At 45.5% G+C, this 20,887-nt stretch overlaps 1 protein-coding gene across 1 annotated transcript; it reads right to left on the bottom strand.

Annotated features, from left to right (window-relative positions):
• Positions 1-2,043: 2,043 nt before the first annotated feature.
• Positions 2,044-14,175, bottom strand: LOC116942208 (cilia- and flagella-associated protein 53-like). Its single transcript, XM_032953895.2, has 8 exons — positions 13,920-14,175; positions 11,728-11,957; positions 9,269-9,442; positions 8,397-8,700; positions 7,113-7,331; positions 4,313-4,529; positions 3,772-3,874; positions 2,044-3,155 (listed from the first exon to the last, which is right to left on the bottom strand). Exons 1-8 carry the CDS (start codon positions 13,986-13,988, stop codon positions 2,912-2,914), a joined length of 1,560 nt encoding a protein of 519 aa, XP_032809786.1. The 5' UTR covers positions 13,989-14,175; the 3' UTR covers positions 2,044-2,911.
• Positions 14,176-20,887: the final 6,712 nt, after the last annotated feature.

Here is a 20,887-nt window from a genome sequence, read left to right as displayed (position 1 = left end):
GGCTAAACGGGCGCGGCACGGGCTAGAGAAGAGATGGAGTGATGTGGTACAGGAGGACGTGGAGCTGAGTGGACTTGCCGATGACTGGTACCAGCGGTGTCAAGATCGGCCTCTGTGGAGGAGGCTCGTGAAGGACGCTACTGGGCAGTTGGAGGCAGTCGCCCTCCAATAACAACGGAGGGCGGAGGAGCGACGCTCACAACAACGAGCGGAGCGCCGGGTGGCTAAAGCACAGCAGGTTGGCACAGTAGGGGCCACAGGTGGTGCATCAGCCAGTCATCTCAGTTATCTCAGTCAGTCGACCCGTTGCACTTGGGTCTGCCCCGTGACCTGCCCGCGGGCGTTCGACACTTCACGTGGCCTCAAGGTGCACATGGCCTGGCACAAACGTCGTGGTGACGTCACCGCCACCTAGTGGCGAATGGCGGTTGTTGGATGCATGTGTATGTGTGTGGATGCATGTGTGCGTGTGTGGATGCATGTGCGTGCATGTGTGGATGCATGTGTGTGCGTGTGTGGATGCATGTGTGTGTGCGTGTGTGGAGCGGCGGGGCTGCGGTTAGCCCGCTGCGCTACAAACCTGGCATCCCGAGCTCGATTCCCACTCACGGCCAACACCGGTGACGATTATTTGAACCGGTCCTGGGCCTCCTCTAGGTCGACTCAGCCTCAAATAGCTACCTGGTGCGATGTGTAAACATTGCCACTAGGGAGACAAAGGTGGCCGGGCGAGGGGGTGGCTACCCACCCCCTCGTGTGCCGTTCCGGCCTCAAATAGGTGCTCGCTAACAGCACTTGCCCCAACAGTCTTGCTGGCTATACGGGTGACCTTTGTGCACGTGACCACAGCTGTATAACTTTATTGACACCGTGCACAAGTTTGGGGTGAGACTTCCTTCTAGATTTGAAGCTTTCGTGACTGCAAGGGTCCATACTCTTTGGTTCTATTCGGTAAAGTCACGTAGGTAAAAAATTAAAACAACAAAAATCACGACGTTTCGGCCACAACACAAGTGGCCTTCAGTTGAAGGAACAGAACTGTCGGGACGACAGCACTTCAATGATTTTTGTTGTTTTATTTTTTACCTACGTGACTTTACCGACTAGAACCAGAGTGTGTGAGATTTACTTTCCGGAACATCTTTTTCATTTGGAGCATAAGGAAATTAAAAAAAAAACCTTCCAATGCTGTTTATTGTTTCAATGCTTATCATATGCACGACAATATTCTTTTGTAGTATAACGAGAACATGATGGGAGACTACATTTGGGGCTGATTAGTGAAAGTGATTTACAGTATAATTGTAAATCTCGAAAAACTGCTCACTTCTAAATGTATTACTTTAGTATAAATACATGTTAATTTTGATTAATATGTTGTTTTTTTCTGACTTGATGTGAACGAAAAGACACAAATTCTCCCGTTTTCTCATTGAAAATAGGTAAATTTCAAAATATCACTGTCCTGGTCACACAAGCAACGTTTGTGGGGAATAATCGACATTTTCTATACTTTTTAGGCACAAGCAATTACGAAATAACACTTACTATCCAGGAACAAACATTGTGTTACACAGTGATATTTCTTGAAAGTTTGTTTTAAGTTTCCTATGGTGCGCCCCCCCACCTCACCCCCATGCATGCCAAGGATGGCACTGCTACTTTAATCGTTGTTTTCCATCTCAAAGGAGCCGCTTCTTGGTTGAGATGTTCCACGGGTTCCTCGCGGTTCGCCGAGGTGACGTTATTCTCGTTTTATTAGCACTTTACTCATTTTTAGAAGCAGAAATAATCTGTATTTTGTATGGTGTTCATATCATTACGGTACGTAAAGATTCAAGTCACTATACATTTCCATATTTATCTGGTTACTACAGTGTAATTTATCTTACTAAGAATAGCAACAAGCAGAGCACATATATATTTAACTCCTCCCTTCTGGAAGGTTTACTGTCAACATTTTTCTGATTTTGGAGATTTTTTTTCCAGTGGTGGTGGTTAACCATCTTAACTCATTCGATAAAAGAGGCATTGCTTTGTGAGTTTGGCGTGAGAAAAACTACCAGAAGTTTTTTTTATTTCAAAATTGACACAGAAGTACATAAACCATCAAGCGAAATTTGGAAATATTTCATGAGTGCAATTGGCTGCTCTTAATTAATTTACACACTGTACTGTGGATTCGCGATAATGCATTTCCTTCTGGTATAGGAAGATCTGATGAAGCCATTGATGGATTTTATTTAACTTAAACCACCTGAAAAAAATGTGATCTTGAGACTGTATAAACCCAAGGCAGTCTATTCCCTCCTCAAACTAGAACCATGACTCTTCACCAGGTACACGATGTCCCACAATTTGTTTTATTTACCCCCCCCAATTTTACCCCACTTGTGCTATGGATATCAAGCCATGAGACGATTCGCACGGTTTGGCTACGTACGGTGCGAAATAAGTTCAACATACATCCATTCGGATCGCTCTCAGAGCAGTGCAGAGAATGGCCCACGGAAGCGGGTATCAAAGACCTACCTCAAAACTCCGTTCAAGTGACCCCTGGTCCACAGACTAAGGGGCAGCACTTTCTCACCCACCCTGCCACACAGAGTATTGTTTGTCACATGACAATCAAACAAAATAGACATTTTCCGAGCTGGAATTTATCCAAATTAAGCTCAGTGCAATAATGTAATCTGATGGGTTTCCTTTTTGTGTGCCGTCATTGCTGAATAATCTGAGAGCATCAAATCACTACAATCGCAAACCCGGGCTTAATCGCAGATTTGAACCCAGAATGTCAGCTGTGCCAACTCAGCGCTCTGACCTCTTGAGCCACCCGGGCACCCCCCCACGTCTCACTGAATGTGTGCGTGTTTAGGCACCGAGCTGTATATGTATATACGCTCCGGCTCTATGCCGAGCCTCCTCCGTGAGGCGTGAAGGGTGACTGCACCCTGCGCAGAGGGTGCACAAGCTTGCTCTCCGACTCTGGCCGGGAAAGGATGTCGTGCAGCTTCTCTTGGTAGGCGGCCTGGGCCAGCAACGTCTGCTCGTGCTCCTGCTGTGCCGCCTGGCGCTCGACTGCGTGCACTCTCTGCTGGTGCTCTATCTGAGACCGCAGTGCAGCCTGATGCTCCCAGTTCGCGCTCTTCACCCTGAAAATTTTTTTACAATGATGTGCAATAGTGTTTTGAGCATCTCGCGTGGAAATGACTCAAGTTTCTGCAAACAAAATGCGTATGCTAATTATATTACAATAATCAAAGCAATAAATTATCTATATTCTTAGTTTTTTCGGTAAAGTCACGTTGAAGGGAAACAACAAAATAATAATTGATTGTTCACACTTACAGTGGCTTTCAGACAGCATACATTATAAAAAAAATTCGTCTCCCCCCTCCTCTTTTCAGAATATAGATGGACTAGTCCTAAATAAACTGCCAAATCGTTGCGCGTGGCGCTAACGTTTTTATAAATAAATAAATGCACCGTTTAAAAATAAATTTATGCAAACCAACACACCTGAAGACGACCGTTTGAGTTATGGTCGAAACGTCGTGAGAATTTTTTATTGTTTTATATTTTTTATTATTATTTTGTTGTTTCCCTTCAACGTGACTTTACCGAAAAAACTAAGAATATGAATTACTGCAGTCACGAAAGCTTTAAATCAAAAAATAAATTATCTATTAACCTATTATAGTCGATAAATGCAGCTCTATTTCACAGAACCCCCCACCACCTGCAATGGGAGTCATGCTCTCTACTCACCTGGCTTGCTGCTCTTCCTCAATCCGTTTGCTTTCTTTCGCAGCTTCTTCCATCAGCTTTTGATCTTGGATCAGCTCCTGCTGCTTATGCGAATTGCGGTCCACTGTCAACACACATGCACAAAGACAAAGATCGACCCGTATAGCCTTAACAGACTGTCAGGGCAAGTGGTAATTTGAGGCTGAGTCGACCTAGGGGAGGCCCAGGACCGGTGTTGGCCGTGTTGGACGTGAGTAGGAATCGAACGCGGGCCGCCGGGTTCGTAGCGCAGCTCGCTAACTGCCACACGACTGCTTCCATTTACCACACCCACACACACACCAAACAAATATTATATTCCACATTTAACATTACAGAGCGGCAGGGATAGTTCAGTTAGATTACTAACAGGTATTGAACACGAGGGGATGGTTGAGCCAGCATTCAGGTGCAATCGACTGCCTTTGTCTCCCTCGTGCTGGTATACTGACACACCACATCAGATCGTCATTATTCGAGGCTGCGTAGACTCATGCTTTGGGCCTGTGACGTCAGCACGCACGCTTCTCCTGGATCTGCTGCTTCCGTGCGTCCATGACGTCCTTGAAGAGGCGGTTGCGCGCCTCCTTCTCCAGGCGCCACTGCTCCTCGCGCCGGCGCCACATGCGCTCCAGCTCGGCCCCCATCAGGCGCTCCATCTCGCGTGCGCACTGCCGCTCCTCCTCCGCCTGCTGGGCCAAGTGCTGACGGTACAGCTGCTGCTCCTTGCGCAGCTCCATCTGTGAAAATGGTCATTGAAACCTGGCATCAGCAGGCTGTGCGGTGGCTGCATTGCAGCGCTGTTAACACGAGCAGCCGAGCATAGCACACTTAGCTGCACACATCCTGTCCACTCACTGCCACGGTGGCGAGATGTTAACTCCCTCGCCTGGTATGCAGGAGGGCATGGGTTCGATTCTATCCCTGACGCCTGTATATTTGGAGTTTTGGTCACATGGATTTGTCCAGTTTTTACCTCCACATTTAGAACATGCGTTTTGACTATTTGGCTGCTATACATTTTCACGTCATAAGCTACTTTATTGAGCTATCATTTGTAGCCAGTTCGCTTCTGAAAAACAGCTATATAGCTCAGTGGGCCTTGGTAAAATAGCAATAGCAGTAAAGAAAAGTTAATTGTTTCCATATCCACTCTACATTGGCTCAATTCACCCACTGATGTGGCCTGCTCATCATGCGTCAACTGCTCGATATCATCACCGCAGGTAAGGGGTTGCTAAACAGTAGCCCATGAGTCGCATGTGGGGCCTGGGCAGTTCAAGTGCGATCTCGATAGAGATGTGGCTATTGTTTGATTTTAAATATAACTTTAATTGAAAGTTAGGGAAGCGGGAGCCAGACATGGGTGCTCCCACAGATTTCTAAATGAAAAATACCACAGCCAAATAGCCTGAGTAAACCAGCCACGTGTCAAGCCGTGTGTGTATGTCCTGTGGCTCACGGCCATATGAAGATTTTGGTTTGTTGCTGACATGGGCAGAAAGTATGGCTACCCCGACTGGAGAAAATCAGTTGCACTTTATTTGAGTTGAATGCCGAATTAATGAGATGCTATGGGAAACACTTCAAGGTACCTGCCAACACTTGACACCACTGGGATATTTCATATTACTGTATCATCATGACCATACAAACGATCCGTTTGACAAAAGGAATTACGAAGTTACTTGGGTGCAGTTTATAAATTGAATGGCTTATGTAAGAACAATGCTTCACACCCCAGAAAAATGACTTCATATATGAAACGTAAACATTAAATAATTCATTATGAATTCATTATGAATTATTTAACTGAGGGGCTAATGAGAGTCTGAAACTCTAATTGTGCTCGGACAATGTTAGGCAATAGTCTACTCTGGTGAAGGACTTTACATTGCTTACTAAAGTGTACAAGAAGGTGGCTGGGTGGCTCAGGTCAGAGTGCCGAGCTGGTACCGTTGAGGTCCTGGATCCCAATCCAGGCAGCTGCCTGAGATTAAACCACGCAACGAGTTGATGGTCTCAACCCAGTTACCAATGGCTACGCACAAAATCCATCAAATAAAAAACAAATCTGCATATAATTTGGCGAAATTCCAATCCTGATAATTTAAATATCAGTTTGACCGCCCCCTAGTCTGTGAACTAGAGGTCACTTCAAGGGATTTTGGAGGCAGCTCTAGCATGAAGGGCCCATTCTCTAACAAGAAGGGTTCATAAGAATATGTTTTACCCTTTCTGGCAATAAAACAGTTGTGTCAAAATGTTAAAACCTAAGTTGTAAAACCTATTCTTATATTTCCATACTGGCCAGGGAGGTCCCATGATGTGGCTGCTCACCCTGAGCTCTCAATGTCCTGATAGTGGCTTTGTCTTTGTGCTGTTCGCTTTTTGGCGTCCTCTGATCGAACACTGTTTGAGACTAGGCTCTAAAGAAAGCTGTCTCTGGTGTGGAACAATCGGTTTCAAAGACAATGCATATACTGTCAGGGCATGTTTTTTGTTTGTTTGCATGTTCACCACAAGTATATGTGCTTAATGCAGACCTGATTCCTTGAAAAAGGCTTCAGTTTGATGTTTTAACATATTAACACCTGTTTTATTGCCAGAAAGGGTAAAAACTATTATTATATCTTAATACTGGCCAGAGAGGTCCCATGAGGGGTCATTATGATTACGCTTGCTTATCCAGGAAAAACCTCACTGAGTCTTCTTCTCAAGACCCTCTTTCAGGAAAGTCCTACCAAGTTGCACGGCTCTGCGAGAGATTTGACATGATTACATGACGCTGATAACACAATTGGGATACAACTGGGGCACATTGACCATTAAAAACAAATATATAAATTTGAATAAAGTATACAGCAGATAGCATAATTTAGTAATTTCCACAAAAAAAATTACTTAGCAGCTGCAGGAATTGAACTGTTGACTGTGTAAACTGGCTCCACTGGAAATGGCCCTGTCAAAAAAACAGATTTTTTTTTGTTTTACCAGATAAGGCCCACTGAGCTATATAGCCCTTTTTAAAAAGCAATCTGGCCATAAATGATAGCTCAACGAAGTGGCTTATCACGTGGAAATGTATAGCAGCCAAATACTCTAAACGCATATTTATAAATGTGGAGGGAAAAACCTGAGTATGTTACCCGGAGAAAGATCCATGCAACCACGGGTATAACATACAAACTCCAATATACAAGTGTCAGGGTTGGAATTAAACCCACAACCTCCTGCATACCAGGTGAGATAGTTAACATCTCGCCACTGTGGCACCCTATATAGTAAGGTTACCCATGTGGGAGACGAGTGGATGGACCAACCTTGCGTTGCTGCTGGTCCTGGCTCTCGTTGCTCGACGTCTGCACCATCTGCTCAAGCAGCCTCATGTCCAAATCCATCTCCTCCTGCCGCTCGCGTGCCAGCCGCTGCAACTTGAACCGCACGGACGAGTCCAGCATGGCTCGCGTCTGCTGTCGCTGGCGTTGCTTGTCCTGCTGGGCGCGCTCCTCCTCCACTTTGCAAAGCTCCCGCTGCTCCCTCTGACAAAGAATTCACGCGAAACGGTTACAAATTTGGCATCGCAAGCAATGCCACTTGCGGAGAAGAGTGTTAATCGTGGCACTGATGTCCCATTTTTCCATCATGTTGCTTTCTCCTTTCTCTCGGTTCTTTTATTCATAACCAAGCGTGAACCATCTGAAATTCATATCTTTCAAGATATGCGATAAGGTAAGACAGCATATGAGGGTAGAGCCGGGATACAAATGGGCACAATGCCCAGATTAGGACCATGAAACAATCGATGCAAGAACAATATTTCACGGAAGCGAGCGGGAGTGGCCAGTGAGCGCTATAAGCTTAAACATTGCACACTTCAACAAGTTTCGGAAATCAGTTATCGAAATTATTTTATAGTACGAGAAAAAAATTATATAGCACTATTTAAAAAAAATCCAGATACAAATTTTCAAAGGTTTCAGTAAAAAAAATATTAAGTGAGTTTTGCCCTGCAATTTACAGTGGCCCAAGTGTAAAAAGATATGATGCATGTGTGTCAAATTTTTTTCATAGCTCTTCTATATATTCAGTATGTTAGATACAAGCTTAGTTCCAGCCTGTTCTATGGACAGGGCCAATATTTTTTCTAAGCTGGAGTGCTTAATAACATTCAGGCGTTTATTATGTTGCAAGGATTTTTCTTAATTGCAAAGAATGTATTCCCAACTCTCAACTGAAAAACCAGAGGAAATCGAAGAAATGTTATACATTTCTGAAACCCAACAAGATTAGTATGGTAAATATACTAGGCCACAGTTTTTTTACCTGGGCTAAAGGTCAGAGTCGCTGGTTTCTTTCGGTCAGAATACGCCCTTACGATGGACGGATGCCACCAGGAAATCCTTGTATTAAATTGAATGTATGTTGATTAAAAAAATAACCCTTTCTGGAAATAATACAGGTGTTAAGATGATTCTGTCAAAAATGGTCCCCTCAATTAATTTATGGTGTTAAAAAGGATCTTGCAATCATTACCGCTAAATTAGTATAACATTTAGAAAGTGGCCTATACTCTAGCAGGTTGATAATTATTTAACATGTCCCACCATGAGCTCAGCCTCCTCCTGTTTGAGTCGTTTCGCTTGCTCTCTCTGCTCCTGCGCAGCCGCCCGTTGTTGCTGCAGCGCCTGCAAGCTCTCGCGGTTGCTCTCGGCGCGCTCCAGTGCCTGCCTCTCCTCGCGCTCAGTCTTGGCCAAGCGGTCGCGCTCCCAGAGCTCGGCGAAGAGCCTCTCCTCCTGGTGCTCCCGCTGTCGCGCGGCGTCGCGCTCCGCCAGCTGCACGTGCCGCTCGGTGCACACCTGGTCCTGGTGCCAGCGCGACAGGACGGTGCGAAGCTCCTCGCTCTGCTCTCTGCGAGCACGCGCACGCACGCACAGTGGTGGCCACGTTTACCCGTTGGTTTTGTATGAGTTGGGCCACAGCAGCCCGACTCGTGGAAAAATGTGTGTAAGTGTATGGCAGCTATTGTATGTATGTATGTTGAACTTCTTTCGCACCGTACATAGCCAACCACGCTAATCGGAGGTGCGGGGGAAAGACAACAAACTAAACACAAAAAAGTTTTTGGGTCATCACTTGCGGAATACGTCATACCAACGAATGAAACAGTGGCTATCATTCAATACTGTGAATGATCTGGCCCTGTAAGACCCACAAAATCATCGGTCCTATTGTGATGGTGTACCCTGGCAGGTATGGTGGTGACACCACGAGGCAAGTGTGATATAGAAAATAATTCTAAATCATCCAGTGATGGGCATGGTCTCTCTATCTCTCTCTCCAACACATATCTTCACTCCACACATCTCTAATTCACGCACTATCCTCCGACCCGGACAAGATCGAAACGCCCTCCGCCTTCTCCGGCCATACGCGTGCTGCCAAAGCCGTCCAGATGTTCGAGGGAGACGGCACCAACCGAAACTGCTGATCCAGTTTTTGCGTGACCAGCTGCTGCCGCTCACACTCGCGCTGCTCCCTCAGGGCCTTGGCGCGCTCGCGCATGCGAGCCTGCCGCTCCAACGTGGTCTCCTGCGTGCGCTGCAGCTCCTCCAGATAGCCGCGTTCCTCCTCCTCCAGCAGCTTCGTCAGCCTGCGGTGGAGCACACACGTGGCACGCATATCTGGGCATGTAGATAGCGGAAACCTCCTTAGTCTTCCAGAAAACCACGTCCATTCTGCCCGTCCTGATGGCACTACATTTGCCAGACCTGATGGCATTACATTTGTGTTGAGTTCATTGCAGTTCCTAAATGGCATTTAAAAAATATATACTTCAGTGATTCGAGATAGGCTTATGGATGTTTTCTTTATAAAGAGTGGACAGTTTCGAGAGTGGACAGTGAACCAATGTCTAATGTGTGCATTTATCATAAGTCCTCAATATATTATTATAAAGGTGAGAAATTTCGTAAACTCAAAGTAATTAAGTCTGAGTAATATATCAGAAACTGCTACAGTTCTGGCTTTTTATATGAAAATAAAATATTTCTATCTTCATTGACTTAACAAAATGCATTTGACAATATAGACAATTATATTTGAATGTGATTATTGAAACATCTTGAAAAAAAATGACCGTTTAATTATTTAATCGTGTGCAGTACGCCAGATCTTCCCATCACCAAGAAAAATCCCCGACCCCGCTGGTTAGTCTGGCTGCAAGATGTTCTACTGTACACACACACACTCGTGTGTTTATGAGCAAAGAAAATTCCAATTACCCGTGTAAAGCACTTCTTCAGTTTGGTGTTGTTGCAAATTTACTTTGGTATTCAGTTTCAGAGCCGGCATTGCAGGTGCTGGAGTGCGATAGGCTGGAAGATGCCCAAGTCACACTTAACCGCAATCCTGCCGTGAAATGACGAGCATCGTTTCTAACTCATCTCTACTCAAGAGGCAGAAACCTATTTTCGAGTTTCCTTGCTTAAGCCCTGCTCCCCGGCAAGACAAAGATCGCCTGCATAGCCTGAACAGACATTTGAGCAAGTGCTGTGAGCGTGCATCTAAGAAGGCCGATACGGTGCACGAGGGAGTGGGTGATCAGCACCACGCCCGGCCGCCTTTGTCTCCCGAGTGGCGATGTTTACACATCACACCAGGTACTGGTTTGAGGCTGAGTCGACCTCAGAGATGTCCAGGACCGGTTCAGATAAACGGCCGTGAGCGGGAATCGAACTCTGGTCACTGAATTCGCATCGTAGTATGCAAACCACAACACATTACTCTGATCTATGTGACAACATAAATTAGAGTAAAGATGACCTCTCAATTCTTACAAGGTGATTTATGTAGCTGATAAATAAAATATCCCTGCTCATGCAATATATCCTTTAACCTTTTTCTAAAATCCCATGCATGTATATATATTATTACTTTATAGCTCACATTCGTACTTAAATACGCAACATTCTCTACCACCCCCCTAAGAATATGGAGAACGGTTGATGAAATCAGTCAGGAACAAGCAATTGATTAATCCAGTGGTTTTTAACCCTTTTAGCATCAAGCCCCCCCCCCAATCAAGACCACTAGTCTCTGCCCCCCCTCCCCAGCCCCAAAAACCCAACTAATGTTGCTAAGGTCACAACACAGAGAGAGAGAGAGAGATCACATGCCCACTCCTATAGTCAACACGGTGATCGTAAGGCATTCGTTTAATGTCGTGTATTTGTTTGTTTTGTCACCAACGTGGCGCCGACGTACCCCAGGCACATTAAAAAACGTTCCTGCACTGTGTCCATGCTGCAGCCTGCGCCCCCCTGAAAGGCTCTTTAGGGGACGCGTTCCCATGGGCTGAGAACCGCTGGACTAATCAGTCACGTGACATTACATGTGCCACTCGCACAATTATTCCCTCTGGAAATAAAACAAAACTATTACATATTCTTGGTTCTTTCGGTAAAGTCACGTAGTCATGTTTTATATTTTTATTGTTTCCCTTCTACGTGGTGACTTTACCGAAAGAACCAAGAATATGAATCCCTGCAGTCACGAAAGCTTTAAATCAAAATTGAAACTATTACAATTTTATTTTATTTTACCAAATAATGTCCACTGAGCTGTATAACTCTTTTTCAGAAGTGGCCTGGCCACAAATGAAAGCTCAACAAAGTGGCTTATCACGTGGAAATGTATAACAGCCAAATACTCTAAATGCACGTTGATTCTATTCGTGGAGGGAAAAACCGTAGAACCCGGAGAAAAATCCACGCGACCAAGGGAAGAGAGACATGCAAACTCCAAATATACAGACAGGCGTTAGGGTCGGGATCGAACCCACGACCTCCTGCATACCAGGTGAGGCAGTTAACATCACCACGGCGCCAAATGTTTCTCCCCCACAGAAACGTATTTCACGCTCGGCAAAATCTCAACCTTTCTCGGCGGTCCTGCAGAGACAGACTGAGGCCCTGCATGGCGGTGTAGAGGTGGCGGTCCACCGTGGAGCGCGTGGCACGCTGCTCGCTCCGCTGCTCCCACTCGCCCTTGACGCGCGCGAGCTTGTCGGCCTGCACGAGCGCCAGGGCGTCCTCCCGCGCCTGCTGCCGCCAGCGCTCGCTCGCCTGTGCGCTCACGGCGGGCATGACTCTGGGACCGCGCTCTCGCTGGGAACAATCGAGGTCCACAGGCACAGCAACGTGTGACAACAGTGAGTAGAGGGATGGTACCGCTGTGAAGCAGGGCAAATGAGTCACCGTCATCAAACGTGGTCTATCCACTGCTGGATGAAAGCCTCTCGACGTCACCGTCATCCCTCGTAATCTCTGCGGTGGTTGTACTCTCAGGTGCGATCCCTGATTTGGCTGACACTATTCTTGACCACTCGTCAAACTCCTATTTCATCTTGCAATGTGTCAAACCGCAGACCCCAATTTCGAGCAGTTCTGGAATATTTATTTAATTATATAATGACAGTTCGTGACCCCGCCGCTCCCCCCTCCAGTCCCCTACCCCCCTGGAAAGTTTCTCGAGCCACCTCTGTCTGCCTGACCGTGAACCCAACTATGGTTACTCAGCTGGTGAAGACTTCTGCAAACCCACAGCCGCCACGGCATATGGTCCAAGAAGACTGCGCGGGCCTTGTTAATCATGTTGACGTATGAGCTGATACAGTAGGTAAAACACTGAGTAGTGCAGAAAATATTCCTCTCCTGGTGTTTGTGATGGATGTCATCGGTCAACTGGAAATTCATTTTCTTTTGTTAACGTCATGAATACCCAAACTCCCCACTATCCTGTTGTGCTTGCCAATGACCTGTTGCATACTCATTGTGCCTTTCGTATTAACATTAAGAAGTTACACAATGCTAGAGCAATGCCCCTCTTCCAGATGATTCCTAGTAATGATGTCGCCACCTACCACAACATCTACACCGCCATACATAATGCATGAACTTTATTTCGGAACAGGTGACGGACAATTGAGACAAAAGCCCTCTTGTGCCAGGGAAACCTGACTATGCTAAACAAAGAACACAAATGTCACGGCTGCACACGTGAGACGCGTTTGAGCAGGAAACCACTTTGACGTAAAAAATATATAAAACTGGAAACGTAACCATTTATTTATTGAGAGTACATATCACTGAAACTCTTGTGAAAACACAACTGCCTTTTTTTCTGGTTTAATTTACTTAAGACAGCCCTAATATTAACCAAGATCAGCTATAAGGCAGTGTTAATAGTACATCTGTTACCACTGCGCCGTGCTCAGGTTTTATTTATTCAGTGCCAGCAAAATCTGGGCCGGTTTCGACATTGAGTATCTCATCAGCAGGGTCGAGCTTGCTTGCATCAATGCTGAGCCATGCACCGCAGGCTGTTACAGGCTGCAGCCGGGCTACATTGTGGGCAGTAAAACATAGCCTCACCAACTCGCATTGACCAACTTGGTGAAGTCTGTTCAAACAATCCACACGATCTACACGGCGTAGTGGTGGGGGGTGGGGGCTCATCCAGCAGTGGATTGACAACAAGGGCTGTACAGATAATAATGAAGACAAAGATCTCCCGTAGAGCCTTAACAGACTGTAGGAGTGAGTGCTGTTATTGAGCACCTATGAAGGCCGACACAGCACACGAGGTGGGTGGGTGGCCAGCACCACGCCCGGCCACCTTCGTCTCCCGAGTGGCGACGGTTACACATCGCACCAGGTTACTAATTGGAGACTGAGTCGACCTAGAGCAGACCCAGGACTGGTACAGACGATGGCCACTGATGTTGGTGGCCGTGAGCGGGAATCGGAACTCGGGTCCGCCGGGTTCCGCAGCGCTGCACTGCACTTACCAAAGCTGTCAACCCACACGGCTTAACTCCGTATTCTGGCACTGGGAAATTGAGTACGAAAAAAACACACGTTTTGTATATTTGTTTGTGTTTCTCCCTTGAGATTGGGACTTTGCAGGACGAACGTTGTGATAAGGTAAGGGCACTGATAAGGAGGGGTCGACAGGCATGCACCACCGCTCCCCGCGGTACACAACAAACACGTTACCCACGCCGTGGTCGTTACCCCCGGAGGGGGGGGGTCCCCCCTCCCGGGGTAACGACTGCGGCGGCTACTCACCAGGGCGACCGCGTGCACGCCGGGTCCGGTCACCTCCCGTCGGCGCCGCGTCCTCTCGAGAGACATCATCGTCGCCTTGCCCTGTCCACAGGTCGCCTCGCACAGCGCGGTGTGTGTGAATACCAAGTCAGTCAGGCTCAGCTGAGCGAGCCGAGGCGCAGGCCTCGATTCCCGGCCGCGTCTCGCGAGCGGCGTCTGTCTCCGCGTCCCCCGGCGTTGCTATGCGGCGACATCCCCATGGCAACAACCGCAGCGTCGACAGCGCCGGCACGCAGGCGCGGTTCGTCCACCAGGGGGCGTCGTTGTGGGCGCAGCTGGAGATTGAGAATTTTTTTTTCTAATAAATAAATATTTGTTTTTAATTTAAAGCTTTCGTGACTGCAGCAATTCATATTCCTAGCTCTTCAACGTGACCTTACCGAAAGAGCTAGGAATATAAATAAATAATTATTTTCGGTTCTTTAGGTCAGGGGCCGTCCATAAATGACGTCACGCGATTTTGGACGATTTTTGACCCCTCCCCCCTTGTTCGTCACACGGCGTCACAAAAAGTCAGACCCCCCCCTCAAATATGACGTCACAAAGCTCTGCCCCCCCCCCCCAAAATAAAACATGCTTCAAATCGCTTTAAATGATTGTCATTGTAGTGCGTATTTAATGTGGCGCTGCACTCTGATGTTGTAGGAGAAAACATATATAAATTATATTTAATTAAGTAGAACGTGTTGTCTATATTTATTTAAAGTTGCGCATTTTGATGTGACGTCACATTTCTCAACCCCCCCCCCCTCGTCAACATCGTCACAAATGTCTGACCCCCCCCCCCCAGGTGTGTGACGTCATTTATGGACGGCCCCTAAAGTCACGTAGATAGAAAATTGATCGATCACGACGTTTCGATCGCGACACGTGTCTCTCTCTCATCTGAAGACGGTCGCCTGTGTTGCGATCGAAACGTCGCGACCTATTAATTTTCCATCTACGTGATGACTTTACCGAAAGCTTCAAATCAAAATTAAAAAAATACTTTTCTATCGATAATTTCGTCATGTTCACATTTTTTTTTAATAGAATGACTAGTTCAACGTGAATTTCTCAATGAAGATAACATTTTAAATTGTTCGTATTAGAAGCCGTGGCAACACCGCAGTCTGATTGGTGCCTCGGGGAGGTCTCGGTGCGCCTGTCAAGGCGTCCGAGTGAGAGATTCCCCCTTCATTCATTGTGATGAGCAGCTTCTATAGCATTGTAGCCACGCCGTTTGAGACCCATTGAGAGCGGTGAAAAAGGCGATGAGAGACGATGTCACAACGCTGGGTTGCACCGTGCAAATAGAGCAGAGTCACAGCCTACACGCTCTAGGCTTTTGGCAGTGTGAAAGGGGTTGTGTAGTGTGGACTTGAGGGTCATGGGGATAGCATTTGAAGCAATTGGCGGGACCCCGGGGTCCCATCACTGCCCCGGGGTGGGAAAAACCGCGTAGCGACACGAGTCTTGCTGCCTTACCGACAACAAAACTCTAGTGGTCAATCGATTGTCTCGTCGAGAGCTACTCGGGGACACTTAAGTTTCGTTGTAAGTTGAAAAATTACATAAACACGTTAAATTCACCGCCTGGGGGGGCGGCGGGCTCGCCTTGGCAAAGAAGCCGAGGATCGACGACGGCTGACCGGAGGGCGTCGTCGCCGCTCGCGACTGCGGCGGACGCCCCCCGGGGCTCGCGTTTGTCCGGTGGGGTGGCGCCCATCGTGTCGATCGCCGCCTGCTGCCGGCGCTTGTTGGTGCAGTAGTCTGGGCGGGCGGCGCGTTGCGGTCGGGGTCACGAGTGGGGCGGACTGAAGAAGAAAAATAATAATAATTATTGGCCTGATTGTTGCGGGACCCCGGGGTCCCGCCAAATGATTCATTTGAGTGCTTTGTCGTTGCGTTTCGTATTGTTTATAAATGCCTACCGTTGGCAGAGAAGATAGTTTATCACTTTCACGGGAAGGCCAATAACATGACGAGGTTTTAATTAGAACACCATATTTTCAGAAGTTACTCATAACAGCTCCAACGAGTGCAAATGTCACGAGCCGCCACTGGCCACAACCTCATCCTTCTCTCTCTCGTTTTAGTTGTTTCATAGCCGAATGTTTGTCATAGCCGTAAGGCATCTGACACTACGACGGCTGTTGCCTAGGGCACAGGTTTCGATTAGTTGTTTAGTGATGATGGTGGTGGTGATAATGATGATGAAGAATAAGACACGAGGTCGTGGGTTCGATCCCAACCCTGACGCCTGCTCTATATATGGAGTTTGCGGTGTCTCTCCCCGTGGTCGCGTTTGATTTTTTTCCCCGTCTAGATTATTTAGATAATTTTCGTGCGATAAATTTGCACATGATTAACCGCTTTTGTTGAGCTATCATTTTGACGCCAGGTCGCTTCTCAAAAGAGTTTTATAGCTCAGTGTGGCTTACATGGTAATATTAAACATTGTTTAGTTTTATTTGTGTACATATACTTTAAGTAAATTATGTACTTTGTGCTCATATCGTGTTTTGGATTCTTGTAACATTCTGACCTGTCCCTACAGGGCATCTGGGGAAAAGAGCTTTGTAGCTCATCGGATTCCTCCGGTGTAAATATTAGATTATTCTGATTCGTCGAAGTACAACTCTTGGTGGTGGTCAAGTCACCCCTACGACCCACGTGGGATGGGTGGGCCGGCCCTCATCCAGCTGTGAATTGACACAATGCTGTACAGTACATGTAAATACCGGAACGGGAAACACGCTCCCTAAACATAACCTTAGGGCTACAGTATCCGTCAATGCCTCCTCAAATATGGAGCTTTGATACAACTTTGGGCCCACTTTGGTCCAACTGTTCCAACCACATGCCACGTTGGTTTGATCTTTGCACGTTTACTGGAACAACACCAGCTACCCAGCCCCCCATGCAACATTCAGCTAATTTAATTACATTTGGGGGTAGTCTATATAGTTGCCTATATTATGATTTTGCCTTCATGATTGTCAATACGTAATTGAATCACAGTATTAGTTACTGCGTAGCATTGGCAGGTACTGTTGGCATGCGGTGTATCTGCGGTGCGGTGAAGAATGATGCCAAGCACACACATGTGTCATGTGAGCCTAATCAGGGCCTCTGCCAGAAACTTTGCCGATTGTATGACGTTCCTTTTCAAGGCAGTGTTATCGACAAATGTGTTGACTTTTGTTTTGCTGTTTGCTTCTATCGCATTATCACGAAATATTTCGGTACCAACCTAATCCCGTCGAGGTTTCATTTTATTCATTTTAATTTCATGTTTGTGCAACTCACGTTTTATTGCTCAGATGTCTCTCCGCCTCAGGGTGTAAAGGGCTGTTCCATTCCTTTCAATGAATGGTGATTGACATCAGCAATGCATTGCTGGGTGTGCATGATGCCTTGTACTCACCAGAACACACCTTAACCACATGGCATTGTGCCACCAGCAATTAGTTTTACTTTTAATGTAAATGCGTTTATGCATGTCGTAGTAATACTTCTTTTTTTATTATAGAAAGATTTGATCTGTTACTCAATAGCTTTTAGGTAACTATTCATATTCTATTAAAAACTGGTCATCAGAATATTGTTGTTTTAATTCTCAAGCCCCATCGTGTAGAGTACAGTTTCCAACTCTTATTATCCACTCTATCTATCTGGCCTGTCTATTTTTGTACTATGAAAGAGGACCATTGCCCGAAACGTCGTCTATTTTAATATTTCATTTTAAGGCCGCAGTGTTAATGGACGAATGTTGGTCGGGGTGCTTTGCGTGTTAAATGTTGCTGGTGCAACCACTGCCAATGCATTACCCGAATACTTTTACACCAATAGGGGGCACCCAAGCTCCAGGGGAACGGAGTGTTTCAGTATCAACACTGATCATGCGGTATTATCCATGGTGGAGTGCAGGCGAAACCCCCATATAAAAAATATACAAATACAGTACAAGAGACTTGTAAATTAGGGTACATTAACACTTTTTGTAACCTACGTAAAATATTGATGAATAGGTAGAATCCATCGTCAGCTTAAAGCATGTCATAATGGAAGGAACACAAGCGTAGTGATATTTTAACCGCATATTTTTGTTTATTTTATCCACAGATAAAATACAACTTTTAAAAAATTAAGATTCGGTTAGGTTGACTGATAGCTACGCACTTTTGTTTTGTGCCCTTATAGGTGCAAAATTATATATTTAACCAAATTGTAGTGACATGGCAAACGCATACGATGGCGTTACAATAAACTCACACCAAAGACAAAAGGATTCGGAGAAAAACAAACATTAAACGAAACGAAAAATGGCACAATCCAACAGAAATGTTGTGAAATCCAAAGAGAAACTTTAACTGAGTAGGAATCTGTCGAAAGCTAGCTGAGAGGTGAACCTCAACAGCCAAGCACAGGCAGCACAAACAATCTGAGAAATGCAAGAACCATGAACCGACATAAAAGACTAAACGAGAACACATGCGATTGAATACCAAAGACTCCAGCTAAATAGTTTAGGGACGCTGGTAACCTCAGATTAAAATATAGCACAAACTGTGCTGCGATTGCGTCAATGAACTCAGAAGGTTTAAATAGGACCTCATCAAACGCACTAAACTGGAAGGTAAGGAATCCCGAGAGAAACAGGGGGCTAAATAGGAAACGAGAAACCCAAAACAATAATACATACAATCACTAAAAGCAACACACGGGGATTGAACAGAAGCCCTACAAAAACTAAATTACTTGAAACCTAAATGCACAGGAAGTGGCGTTTTAACAGCACCGTAAACCAGGTGGAAAATCCTAAGGTCTCCGACAAACGGACTGGAGGAAATTGAATATGAATTACCCTGTTTAACCATTAAACAAAGTGTGTGTATGACCTAAGAACACACAGATTCACCACTCCACAGTACCGGATTATCCTAGTAGCAAAGTAGCAACATATTCTACGGGCCCCGCACTTTCAAGGGCTCCGCGCTAAATGCTTTCAAGCTATAAATTCCGGTTCAGTGATTCTTCACTTGCTCTATTACTATAGTACTATACTGCCTTCGACTTTTACCAACGACTGGGTGTGTATGGTTTTCGATTTGTCGTATTATCTGACTGTATAGGGAAATGAAAAAATATAATGACTTTACAGTGCAAGTTGAAAATGTGTTTTAATATTCATGTGTTTTTTTTAGAATGTAGGGCCCCTTTATAGCGTATGCTACAGACCCCCGCACTAGCTTAATCCGGCACTGCCACTCCACCCTAAGGGCTCAGAAGCGGTTCCTACTGGGTGCCATCGCCTCGGGGAGCCTCAGCACAACCAGAACACGAGAACGAGCCCCATGACCATCCAAGGCGCTCATAAACACAGACGGAGCTGGCTGGCGCACTCACAAGAGTCCACAGCGCTGGGATTCGGAACAGCTTGGAACTGGGTTTGGAAAATCGCACAACATTCGTCTCAATTGCCTATTACAGTACAGTACTGTCTTTTAATAGCACAGCGCCAACTGAATGAGTGACCACACACACACATCATCACTGTTATTCATTCACAGCCAGAGCAACGCGGCAGAAATACATTCACTCATTGTTTTCTGAAGTGCCCCAAGGATGGTAGAATGGAGGTCAAAACATCGCTGCAGGTAGCCAAAAACCCCTCAACATAAGCAGCAATGAGCCTAAATGTGTCTGCAATGCGGTTCTCACGTGGGCAGGAAGTCAACTGTGAACAATGTCAATGATGATTTAAAGCTTTCGTGACTGCATGGATTAATCTTCTTGGTTCCTTCGGTAAAGTCACGTAGAATGGAAATAATAAAATAATAAAGATACAAATTATAAAATAACATTTTCACGACGTTTCGGCCACAACACAAGCAGCCGTCTTTAGGTGAAGGAACAGAACTGTCGGGAAGACAGCGCTCCAATGAACACCGCTAAGCTTGGCAGCGTCTTTTAAGCTGGGTGAGAGGAGGAGAGCGCCTTGACAAAGGAGTTTACATATCAACAGCAGAATTTAGCATTGAAGTGGCTAAGTTAATGTGATAGATTAGCAGGATGTTAAAGTCAGAAATTAGCATGTAACTGGGAGATTAGCATGATGTTAATGTGAGGATTTAGCATGTAACTGGTCACGGAAGTGGCTATGTTAAAGTCAGTTTACATATTAACAGAGGCATTTAGTATACTAACGCTAAAGAACTGCAACTACCCACCTATCATATGGTGTATATGGTGTATAGTCGTGTAATGTAAAAAAAAGTTTCGTTGGAGGCATATCAATATAATGCATAATGTTAGAGCTTATATTGGGCTCTGTATACAATATTATACAGTGTAGTTTAGATTGGAAGGTATAATATTGTAATGTATAGTATTCTAGTTTATAGCATAGTTGCAACACAGCACAGGACAGAGCAGCGCATCGTGGTTGTTTCTCTCTCTCCCCCCTCCTCCGTTGCGAGCACAGATGGACTCGTCCGTCTGAACAAAGCTCGCCGCTTTCCGTGGTGCTAACGTTGAAAAGAAACCGCTACTTTTTTCCAACATAGAATTGTAATGTATAGTGACTTATTGCTAGTAGCTCAGCTGATTGGATAGTATATTGAGTTTATTGATAACATTGATGTAGTTTATATTTTAGTTATTTTTATCAGTTTACTATATGGTATTCATTATACAGTGTAGTGTATACCCAGTTACTTAATGTTAAAAGCTCAACTTGTTGGAGAATATATTGAGTACATTGATTATATTGATGTAGTTTATATTTAGTTCTTTCACATCGGCTTATTGTATGATAGGTGGGTAGTTGCAGTTCTTTAGCATTAATATACTAAATGCCTCTGTTGATATGTAAACTCTGACTTTAACATAGCCACTTCCGTGACCAGTTACATGCTAAATCCTCACATTAACATCATGCTAAT

Source organism: Petromyzon marinus, chromosome 13 (genome assembly GCF_048934315.1).
Source record: "Petromyzon marinus isolate PM22_M1 ecotype Great Lakes invasive population chromosome 13, UKy_Petmar_22M1.pri1.0, whole genome shotgun sequence".
Classification (NCBI taxonomy): Eukaryota; Metazoa; Chordata; class Hyperoartia; order Petromyzontiformes; family Petromyzontidae; genus Petromyzon; species Petromyzon marinus.
The sequence above is the reverse complement of the archived record's forward strand: the minus strand, read 5'-3'. Positions and strand labels throughout refer to the sequence as shown.

Bases quoted from the DNA above. Each gene is read 5' to 3' on its own strand.
- LOC116942208 (XM_032953895.2), bottom strand. From the start codon at position 13,988: ATGATGTCTCTCGAGAGGACGCGGCGCCGACGGGAGGTGACCGGACCC. The intron at 4,530-7,112 runs GTTGGTCCATCC...CCATTTTCACAG, and splicing joins AGGACCAGCAGCAACGCAAG to ATGGAGCTGCGCAAGGAGCA. The intron at 3,156-3,771 runs GTGAGTAGAGAG...AAAAATTTTCAG, and splicing joins GAGGAAGAGCAGCAAGCCAG to GGTGAAGAGCGCGAACTGGG.